The sequence below is a fragment of the Nymphalis io genome, chromosome 9 (genome assembly GCF_905147045.1).
Source record: "Nymphalis io chromosome 9, ilAglIoxx1.1, whole genome shotgun sequence".
Lineage (NCBI taxonomy): Eukaryota > Metazoa > Arthropoda > Insecta > Lepidoptera > Nymphalidae > Nymphalis > Nymphalis io.
The window spans coordinates 390,559-402,638 of NC_065896.1; the positions used below are offsets into that span (position 1 = coordinate 390,559).

Consider the following 12,080-nt stretch of genomic DNA (forward strand, 5'->3'; position numbering starts at 1 on the left):
AATCCTAGAACCTGATCACAGCGCCACCTGTCGGGTCCAACTCAAACATACACACATACACAAAATATTTTTATAAGAATTATATATATATGAAGATCTATAATATAAATTTAATAAATGTAGAAGAAATGACATTAAAAATATTAATCTGAAAATTATTATTAGACTAGCCGATGCCCGTGGCTTCGCTCGCGCGCTTAAGTATAAGTAAAGGATAAATGATTGTTTGTAATCTGAATTGGTCTGTGATTTTTAAAGTAGAAGCATGAAATGTCATTCTGGTTAGAAAAAAGTATATTAAGTTTTTTTTTTTTAATTTTAGATCGATGATTATTTTTTTAATAATCATCAGTGACTTAAATGTGTTGAAGAAAAACTAATTTTAGACATGTCTTCCGATCTGCGATTCTGTTGCTTAATATCCCCGGTCATCGATTGACGCCGTTGGATATAGTTAATACTGTAAATGAGCAAGCGTACGAATATATATTTTTTTATTCTATCAAACTCAGATTAAACAAAACTATTCAACTCAATGAAACCCTTATTAATAATGAATAATCGAAGCTTTGTAAACGGTGGTAGGGCTTTGTGCAAGCCCGTCAGGATAGGTACTAACTACTCTATTATATCCGATTTAAAAGTAGTGTAACTACAGGCACAAGGTTAATAACATCTTCGTTCCCAAGGTTGGTGGTGCATTGGCGATGCGAGGAATGGTTAATAATGGTTAATAATTGGTCTATGGGCAGTGGTAACGTCAGGTGGCCTATTTGACCTTCCGAATACCTATAACATAAAAAACGACGTATGCGGTGATTCCTTTTATGGCTACAATGAATAAGTTACTCTGGAGCTCACTCTGGAACATGCAACATAAAAACTGTCCATCTGATAAAAGTTCTCACTAAAATCAATACTGACCATGTTCTACGATGGCGATGATCAAATCAATAATGTCGATCATTATAATCCACAGTGATTAGTTTTATTACTTGCAATACTTGCATCTCCCTAGGAGTACGTATATGAACAACGTCAACTCATAGTTTAACAGAGCCCGGAAGTTAAAATTTATGGCAACAAGTCTCTCACAATAAAATCTGGCCACAACGTATAAAACTTAATTTTTTATATCTTTTAATAGACTCAACCGATGTTGATAAAATAATGTCTAAACGGTGCCTTGAAATACTTTTAGTAGTTTATCCACTGTCTTCCTACCTACCTACCTACAGGTATACATGTTGTGGCCATTAGCGCATAGTAGCATACAGGTGACGGTGTGCTAAATATGTCAATTTCTGAATCGCGCTATCAAGATTTTTCTGAGTAGAGTGACCTTTTTTTTATTAATTTCGTTATAATTCATTCTTACTTTGATAATATTAAATAGAAATTACCATGTGGTTTTAGGTTGCAATTATTAAGTCGGTTGTATTTTTTTCTTATTAGAAATAAGATTAACATCTTTAATTAAAATTATTGTTTTTAAATTTATAGACCATTACTACTTTTAAGGTAACTTATGCCTTAGTTGTTTGGTTTAATAAAGATTGTATTAAATTGTTTAGTATTATACTTATCTATAGTTTATTTAGATGTTCACGTATAGGTCTTGAGATAGCGACGTCGAGAGTGAATTGCTAGTAACCAATACAATTCAAAACAAAAAAATATTAACTAAGACCAATAGAAAAAAAGAAAGCCTGAAGCCACTATGTGTTTAACTTAGTAGATTACTTAGCTTAAATAAGAAAAAACTCAAAATAATGAGATGAAACGATAACGCGATGTTGTATTTAATGCGAATTCTAATAATATGTATGTTAGAAGGTCCCTCAACTCCGTAAAATCTGGACAACGCGATAACAACTTACCAATATTTAAGCAGATTCTTGCAAGTTGATATAGTGATTGAGATTCTAAGTTTCACATTGCAGCTCTGGTCAATAAAATATTGTAAGTTTCTTTGTCAAAAAATGTTAGTATTAGATCGGAATAAAAATTGACACAACTGTAAATGCTTTAACCTGTTGCTGCAACACCTAATTTCTCTCTAGTCGTGTAGGAATGCCGTTGCATCGGATTATGAGTGTGAGGGAATTTTCTCCCTTTTTGCACACACACGTGTGCACTATAATGTGTAATATCATTTCCTGTGCACTTGGCAGTTATTAATTCATTTATCAATCAATCAATCTCAAACGAGGACTAAATTCGGTAAGGAGGGTATTATTATATGTAAAATTATATTTATATGTCTTATTTGCCTTTTTTTAACGCTGTAAAAACGCATTACGCTTTTTCCCCACGGAAACAGTGGGGGGTATGTGGGGCTCGCCGGTATCCAAGGCGCCGTGTGCGCCCCGAACATCGGAATACCCACTAAAAAACCAGCGGTACCCTTTCCGACTACCGTGACACTCGGACATGTTTTAATTGCCTTAGTTTAACCTTTACACAATATATTATATAAGTTTATATAAAATAAATTTATGTTGCGTTTTTTTAGAGATCGAATTAACATATTGAACTTACCATATACATTACATAAGTTTTGAAATATCGAGAATATTTTGTAATTATTAAAAATTCAAAACATGTACATAAAAGGCAAAGGTAAGTACGTATTATGTTTTACACAGGATCGCGATAAAGAATTGTTATTGGCATTCTACCCATTCTGAAATTCTATAAATCTGCAGCGTATTAATTTGTGTTAAATGTTACTCTATTGCAAGCTGGGCACATAGTTTTATCGATAGTTTGAAGAGCAGTAATCAATAGTAGACTCAAGCTGTAATTGTAATAATAAAAAATATTTTAGATGATTACAACCTAGTATATGAAATTATTATTATTTATAGTCTTTTATGTATATCAGTGCCTCCATATAATAAGTGAATTAATTAATATATTAATAGGTAGCCATACTTTTTATACGTTATTTAACATAACATTGCGATGTCTGTCGTGAGGTTGAGGACAGGAAGAATAGCCAGCGGACTACCGGAGATAGCTTGGTTTCCGCGCGTCGGACGCTTTCACCTGCGCGACCGCAGACACGTGCGCTATCGCCGCTGTGCCAATATTAGTTAAGTTTTGTTTTTAAATTTTAAATTTCATTGTATTTAGCTTACAAATACGGAAATAGGTACTAAAGGTGATTTGTCGTAAATTATCACTGTTTCTTAAGCTTTTTTAAAAATCTAATTTAATTAATATAGATATACTTTTTTATTTATTAACCTTTGCACAATGTAATATTCACATATATTTACAATAAATATTAACAAATTATTTATATAATTACCTTCCATAAGCAATACGTCTAATTGATGTACCAAAATATCGACTGTCGTGCAAATATCAAAATACCTTCATTTTAAAGTTAATCTAGCAATAACCAGAACCCGGTGTTTTATTACACGTAATTAACAAAAACAAACGCTAAATCGCGACATCAAGAACAGCACTTTCACCGCATGTGTGAGCGCTGAGCACGCAGTCTGTCTCCAGCGCGCGTATAGAGCGCACGTCGCGCTTCCCGGTGATGAATCGAACGCGAAAATGACCGACGAATTGGAAAAATCATCGACGGAAAACGTCACGGTGGTGACGGGAAACTTCCCGACCGTATCGAGCCTGAAGTCCGAGGACTCCACAGAGCAATTGATCTGCAAGACGCCACAGAAGCTGCCGAAGAAGAAGAAGAGTTGTAAAAGTGTCAGTTCGAAGAGTGTCGAGGCCGGTAGTGATGAAGGTGGGCCGAGGCGTGTGGTGGTGTTCCTGGGGTTGTCGCAGGTGATCTTGGGCGCGCTGTTGGTAGGCGCGGGCGCCTTGGCCGTGGTCAAGGGAGCTTCGCTGTCGCGGGTCGGCGCCGGGCTGTGGTCGGGCTGCGTGGCCGTCGTGGCCGGAGTGGTTGGAGTGCTGGCTGGGATTAATGACTGTTGTGGATTGAATAATACCTCTGGGTGAGTGCGAATGTAGTATTGAACTATGCGTGTAGGGTTTTAAAAAAAATAACAGAAAACGAAACCTAATGTAGAATCACTGGAAATATTCTTTCAATATTTCGTTTGCAAATATAATATATTATAATATATTTCTTATCTTATTGTGACTGTATATAAAATAAAATCTTTATTAAGTCTAATCAAAGACATTAAGATGTTCCCATAGCCCCACTGATGGGCTGAAGTCTCCGCTCCTGTACAGAAGAAGGCTGAGAGCTTTTCCATTACAGTAATGATTAATAAGCCCAAAAACTTCCTTAAGAGGTGAGGAAGTTTTGTTTCATCAGAGAGAGATCTATGTAGGTAGATGGAAATATACACATAACTAAATTACACCCGACACATGTAAGCAATGCAAGTTTTAACATTTTTTAAGCAGATAGTAAGCCTGCGTTCATCCGTTATGATTCTCCTGATTACGGCTTTTATAATTTTATTAACATAGTTAATGTTTGTTTGAAGTTTTATACTTTTTCTTTCTTTTATACTTGAAGAAAAACTGAAGTTGTGAAACTTTCGGAAAATAGATGTTTCATTACCAGAATAAGAGTTAACTTATAAAATAGTCTATACTTTTGGAATCAACAATTATTTTTTATTTCTCAATAGCAATTTGTACAATTTTTAGCTGTTGAAATACAAATACTTTATAATTATAACATAATTAGCTGTTCGACGTTAGTTTCACTTGGCATACATTAAATGTTGGTAATTATTGTTTTTTTAATGTATAATTGAACTACGTAGTTATAAAAAATGGACTAAATGATAAAAAAGATGATCTACGAGAACATATCAAATTTAATTCGAATTATTACGACCATTTGAACCAACGACCATACGAGTGTTGTGACGAACAGACCATCTAATCTCACTTGTTTAAATGTTTTATTGGCATAATATTGTTGTCATTCGTTAGTTTTTATGCCATTTATTTGAGGATATCTTAATTGATTAGGGATTTGTTAGACTTTAACGGTTAGCCGTCTACTTGATGTCTAACCGCCTGGCAATACTTTACTAGTAGATTGGTTACATTTTCTAGTAACAATATGAGTGGCTTAGATACTTACATGTTCGTTTGATGGATGCGGTTAACAAAATATCCCTTCATCCCTTACGATAGCAATATAAGACGTATAATAATAATAATAATGTCCTCCAGACCGATTTCGGCCACGGCGGCCAATCTCAAGTGAGATTAGCCAACTATTTATAAGATATTTTAGTGCACAAGTGTGTACGCAAATACAGGTGCACTCTCTATTCCATAACTCTCATAATCCGATGGGACGACGATCCAACACGACCGGAAATAGTTCAGGCGCAGGACCAACGGCTTTACGTGCTTTCCGAGGGACGGGAGTGTACACACTTCCAACTTCCAGACTCCGGGCTGCTATTGAGAATTTTCTGACAGAAAAACCCAATAAATAAATAAGAGGTATATTAGGTAGAGTAATATATTTAACAGGTAATTCTATTCTACTCAGCCGGATACCAACTTCTAATTGATATAATAATCATTGTGTTTTAAAAATCGTCTTACACTGCACAGAACGAAATTGTATTCAGAATTAAAAATCATATTTATGAGCTTCTTGGACGTTAAGCTTGCTAAAGCAGATGTTTTAATTTTTGCGATGACTTTCAAATTAAAATTGTCACTTTTTTTAAATTTCCTACTATATATTAAGTGGTGTAAATCAAAGTGTCCCAATCGTTTCTTCTTAATGTGCGAGCTTATATTTCTTAAAGGATTAGTCACCTGTTGTTAATGTTTCATTCTTCCTCACAATAATCTCCACCAATCACAAGGTGTCATGCGTGAACGCATCAATGACTCCAGACAGGCTCAAGTAGGGCAGTGTCGTAAATAGGAGTAATGTTATATGTATGAATGATTTACAAGCTTCACGTGACTAAAAAAGCGCATCATAAATTGCTTTCGATTTTTTAAATTAGGTATTCCTTACGTCAAAAAGGCTTTATATCTCCGGAAACCCCTGATTTATGAGCCTATGTCCTGATCCAAATCAAACACTATCTCTATTATTAACGATGGCTTCATTGCCTTAGTAGTGATGAGATAACGAACAGATGGACTTATTTCATTCGTATTTATAATATTTTTAATAACCAACGAGAAAGGTTTTTTATTGAATGTAAAGTAAATATTTTTGTCGTCACAAATCAGGGTGGAATTTAGGACCAGACTTTGATTTTGAGAAAAAAATTATTGGCGCTCCAATTGCATCTTAAAATATATTTTTTGAAGTTTCTTTTATATATATCTTACTTAAATGGTCCTTTATAAATATATAACATTTTATTTGGGTGCAATTCTTATTTTGATTCAGATAGTAAAATAATTCGTAAAACAAAGCAATTGTATATAAAAATACTTTAATTAGTAGGATGTTTTTAAAAAAAAACTCATTTAAAAAAACGGTCTTTTAAATTATTTAAAAATGCAAAAGTTATCGAACACAAATTGTTTGCTTATTAAAAATGTCAATTTCCTTATTTTATTATTACTTACGTATAAATTTGCATCTTCGTGAATGTTTAACGTATATTAAAAAAAAAACAACAATCTGCAAAAATCGATGATAATGATAATCAAAATTGAATGATAACGTTTTATTTGTTACGCCGATTCTACTAATATAACGGTTGCGATACGTTCCCAATTTTATCCCTGAGTGAGCGGAGTCTTCTGGCGTTGCATGCCTCAAATAATGACTGCAATCAACTCTGTATACTGTAAACATTGCTTATGAAATAAAATTATTATTATTCTTCATATAAACAAGTCTCAGAGGAATCGCAGCTGGTTCCCAAATCTTTAAATTTATAACGGTTCCGATCCGATATATGTATGTGTGTAATGTAAGACTGACACAAACTAGATTATCGAAAAATTACAAATTCTATAAGAAAAGTTATAATCTATAAATGTTTACTTCTGGGCTAACGTTTTTTACACTTTCCTTTCGAGGTGAAGGTTAGGGGCTAATTCCACCACGCGACACTAATGTGGGTTGGTGGATAGTGTGGCATGTGGGAGATTTTCATGCAGTCTCTTTCGATTCAGTGGTGCTTGCCCGGTTGAGCTAAAAATCTTCGGTTAAGGTTCAGGTGTCCTATCCACGGGAGCATCTCGGTACTTTCTATAGTTTTTATTATATATCTGATTTTGTGCAGAGGTACAGCTACTCCTGCGCATTGATTTAAGACCTCTCAGTTCCGCTCGTGATCGCAATGCTTTAGTGCAATTAAAGTGTTTTTATGTGACGCTACGTTGATTTAACACTCGCGTTAATGACTGCTTTAGCCCCATTTTTTAATTTTCCATTACTTTGTATCTGTATTAATTACGAAGTTATTGATTACCTACTTTTTTAATTGAAAACATACGATACAGATTAAAAAAATCAGTGTAAAAGTCATATTAATAAATTAACCGTATGATAGTAATATTAATATAATTATTTTTACAAAAATACGCTTTCCTAATTATTTTGACATAAAAGTTACTACTGTTCTACTATCTGTTCCGTATTAAATGATTATATTGTAACTATATCGCCTTTCATCGTAGAGCGAAAACGTCAAAAATACGTCAATAAAACGTCAAATCAACCAAGTGATTTCGACGCATTTCGACGAGTTTAAAGTTTTATTTGGTTACTCATAACTAAATGAAACCGAAACGGTAAATAAATAGCCGAGGTATTTAATACCCTTAGATTTGATTACATCTTGAGATTCCGAGATATTTATAGCACAGTTACAATATTTATAGTGTTACAGTATATATACGACAATATTATATACAATAAATGTTTTTTTATAGAAACATGACAAATACTTGACAAACATTTAATTTTCAAAGCACGAACAGTAAAGTCAAACTTATAACACCAGGGTCCGTCTGCGTAGTGGAAATACATCCAACCTTGGGCAACGTGTTCTCATCTATAAAACAATATTGTTCATAAAATCTTACTTTAAATTTAGCTCTACTTATGAATACATTGAAAGCTCATGCTAAGAAGATATATGTCTTAGATTATACTTAATAATAATTTACATAGATTATTAAGCAAGACGATTTAATTGTATTGAATTAATATTTTAGATAAATTATTTTGATGAATATAGCAACTACTGAGATACTTGTCAGTTCTTCTCTGTATGATTGAATTTCGAACCCGTGGTAGATTTGAGCTGGTTAATACATTCTTATAAAATCTTTCTTTCTTTTTTGTGCAAACTCCTCTGGGTAGGTACCACCCACTCATCAGATATTCTACCACAAAACAGCAGTACTTAGTATTGTTGTGTTCTCGTTTGAATAGTGAGTAAGCCAGTGTAATTACAGGCACATGGAACATAACTTCTTGGTTCCCAAGGTTGGTGGCGAATTGGCGATGTAAGTGATGGTTAACATTTCTTGCAATGCCAATGTCTATGGGCGTTGGTGACCACTTACCACCAAGTTGTCCATATGCTCTTCAGCCTACCTGTACTATAAAAAAAATTACACTAAGCATTCAATTCAAATCCCGGGTCAGGTCAGTAAAAAGCTATTAAGCTTGTTTGTTAAGAAATTCTTAGCAACCGCCAGGAGGTGAGAAGACACCTTTTATCCCCATGCTTCGAAAAGCTCGTAAAGCTGTTGATCCTATACCTGATATACCGTGCCGGATTACCGTCCTATCTGACTATGACAACAAAGGGATATACAGTACACATTCCTATCAGCGTACCTGTACAAGTGTACACCACACTTAATACCTGCGCAGTTGAATTATTAGTTCTTGCAATTTGCCGTCGTGGTTGAATTTCAGGCAGGATTAAAATTAATATCTTTCAAATCTAGTATAACTGGAATGTGTATGAATATTTTACTTCGTGAAAGCATTATTTGCAAGCTCGTCTGAGTAGATACCATCCACTCATCAGATATTCTACCGCCAACCAGCAGTACTCACTGTGGTTGTTTTCCGTTTTGAAATGTGAGTGAAAAAAATAGAAATATATCTGACCAAAGACGATGATAAATTAATATCATTATATATATTACCGATGATGTAAAGCATACATCATTTATTTAATATAGATTAGAAAATAACAACATTTTGTCCGTGGATTTCGTTCAGTAAATAAATATGGCAAAGATTATCAATTAACTAACAAGAAATGCTGTTTTAACATACTCCTATGTCGTAAATTGAGTATTTCGACGAGATTGTAATTATGCTTTTAGACGTGTAGATAATAGCACAGATAATAGCAGAACACGCAAATAGATGAATGATCTATAATAAGTAATAGTTGCTTGTAAATCACTTGGTGACTTTCTCAAGATTAAGAAGCCCGATATTCGATTACTCCATCGCAAAGATGGTGCAAAAACAGCTGCTTAGAATTATCTTTTCAGAGAATGTTCTAGAATACAGCAAATTAATTAATAATTTATAATGCTTATCTTATTAGCAGTGGGGATAGTATTCAGTTACAAAATTTGGATTTTTAATTAAAACTCTTTAAAAATTTTTACAATCATTTAATCGTCAGTGGCCTTGTTATAAATAAAAAATAAGAATCGATGTACTTATATAAAATATCATTTAATTTCCCGAGCAAAGTAGTATTAGTGATTACGTAGCAAAGTAGTATTAAGATCAATAAGAAATGAGTTATGAATTACACGAGCAAATTTTATACAAAATTTTATCCCCCATATTTTATCCTTTGCTTATCATTTCCAAAAACGCATTTGATTTTCATTTATAAACCAATTTTGATTTTATTCGCTTGAAAAATGACAAATGAAAATTATATGAGTTTTTTATAAATCCTTTCTTAGTGCTATTCTATTTTATAAAATGAACTCCTGTGCGCTATTCTGTGCGTTGTGTGTGTCAGTGTTTTATTAAGTTTTGTATCTTTTTAATTTAAAAAAGGTAAACGATCTGACAATGATCTGATAAGCCGAGATGGCCCTGTGGTAAGAACGCGTGAATCTTAACCGATGATCGTGGGTTCAAACCCGGGCAAGCACCACTGAATTTTCATGTGCTTAATTTGTGATTATAATTCATCTCGTGCTTTACGGTGAAGGAAAACATCGTGAGGAAACCTGCATGTGTCTAATTTCACTGAAATTCTGCCACATGTGAATTCTACCAACCCGCATTGGAGCAGCGTGGTGGAATAAGCTCCAAACCTTCTCCTCAAAAAGAGGAGAGGAGGCCTTTAGCCCAGCAGTGGGACATTCACAGGCTGTTACGGAAACGATCTGACAAATGTTACTACCTAATGGTAAGAAGTGACCACCACCCATAGACGTTGGCGCCTTAAGGAATATTAATCATTCCTCGCAACACCAAAACACCAATGGAAAAACAAAACGAATTGAATTTTGATTTTTTTTTCATTTAACAATACTTCATTTAGGCATCTGCATTCATTTACAATTACAAACATAACTTTCGCAAGTTTTATTTGAAGTTGACAGTAAATAATACCATTATTTGTTTATTTATACAAAAAAAAACTCTGCGGCTGGTCCGGTCTGGTCCTGATCCGATATACTGTGGGAAGAGTATCGTCTGTGCAAGCATACATAAGTCCCCCGCTAGTCGGTAAATTCAAAGGTGCTTTGCAAGCTCGTGCGCTGCGGTCCAAAGTCGTCCGTGTGAACAGACATATATAAAAATATTTATTATGACCACAGAGACGAGCATTGATCGCATTATGACAAGAGCCGCAGAAGCGATACGTTCTCCTTCACTTTGCATTTTGAAATGAAATATTGACCGACACAGACCGACACGCACCTTTGGAAGAACCAAGTTTGGTGTGTGGTTGACTGTGTTCATCAGCCGTGTATGAATAATCCGCAGAATCCATCTTTCAATAAAAGTTCCATTATCTTAAAATGATGTATAGCATCCCGAGGAGGTGGCATATGCTAATATAAATAGCAGATGATTAGAAGATAAATGTTTGTTTGTACAGTAGTGGGCTGTTGACTGCATTCTTGGCGCTGTCGCTGCTGTGTCTCGCGTGTGGGAACAGCGCCGCCGTGCTTGCTGCCACCGGTCTGCAGCGCGACTCGCTACGGCAACCTGAACCCCTCACCAGTTTTGAGGTTTGTTTAATAATTGTATATAACTTTTAATTTCTATGTATGCGGGCAGTATGGCAGGCATTCACCATCTGATGGTACTGGTCTGCACTTTGAAACTGGATTAACACTGATTTGAAGAATAACAGAAAATGTACTTAGCTTAATTTGAGTTTTTCATTAAAGGTGTTATGTTAACTACAAAACTATCATAAGTTGGCGTCAAGCCCTTAAAGAATTTAAAAGCTTTAAAAGCAATTTAAAATCATCCATTTTGGTTAAAAAAATTACACTTAGGTACAGTATATAGAAATAGCAACACGTGTAGGCCTAATTATATTTATCACAAGAGATGTTTTAATTAATATGTAAATATTCCATAGATTTCAATCAAAATGATTATAAATGCAAATAATTTCAATTACAAGTTTCTAATCCTCCCTCGCATCTACGACAGAAATCCAGAGTAATGTTTGTCAATGAATCGGGTCGTTTGAAATTATTAAACGGATTGACTTATCAGCTGCGCAAGCGCAGAGTGGCTTAATCTCGTACTAAGCGATTTATTATGCACCAGTTACTACATTAAGTAAGACGTACACTTACTTGCATAAGTATGTGAATGCATTTTTTTTTAAATTATTTGAGTAGTGAATTTTACCTATATTTATATAGGTAATATTTTAGTGTACGTTCGTATGTTGATTAAACTTACAATTAAAACATTTATTTACATTGATGGTTCAAATAGTTATATATACAAATCTAAGTTAAAATTAGCCTTAATTCAAATATATTTTTTGTAACTCTGATTATGTTCTACTCTATTCTATTATTTTTATCAAATTCTGATAGATTCATTATCGCTAAGTAGGAAATAATAAACACTTGTGTACCGCAACGAATATAGTGCTTTGAAA

The 12,080-nt window shown here is 34.0% G+C and overlaps 1 protein-coding gene across 2 annotated transcripts in view; it reads left to right on the plus strand.

The window, feature by feature from the left end:
* The first annotated feature begins 3,498 nt into the window (after positions 1-3,498).
* LOC126770948 (uncharacterized) overlaps positions 3,499-12,080 on the plus strand; it is a 55,591-nt gene continuing 47,009 nt past the window's right edge. Inside the window, exons 1-2 of one of the 2 annotated variants that reach the window (XM_050490574.1) lie at positions 3,499-3,977; positions 11,052-11,184. In XM_050490574.1, coding sequence (XP_050346531.1) covers positions 3,574-3,977; positions 11,052-11,184 — 537 coding nt within the window. In that variant the 5' untranslated portion in view covers positions 3,499-3,573. The remainder of the gene's footprint in view (positions 3,978-11,051; positions 11,185-12,080) is intronic. The other variant, XM_050490575.1, reaches the window with a different exon arrangement.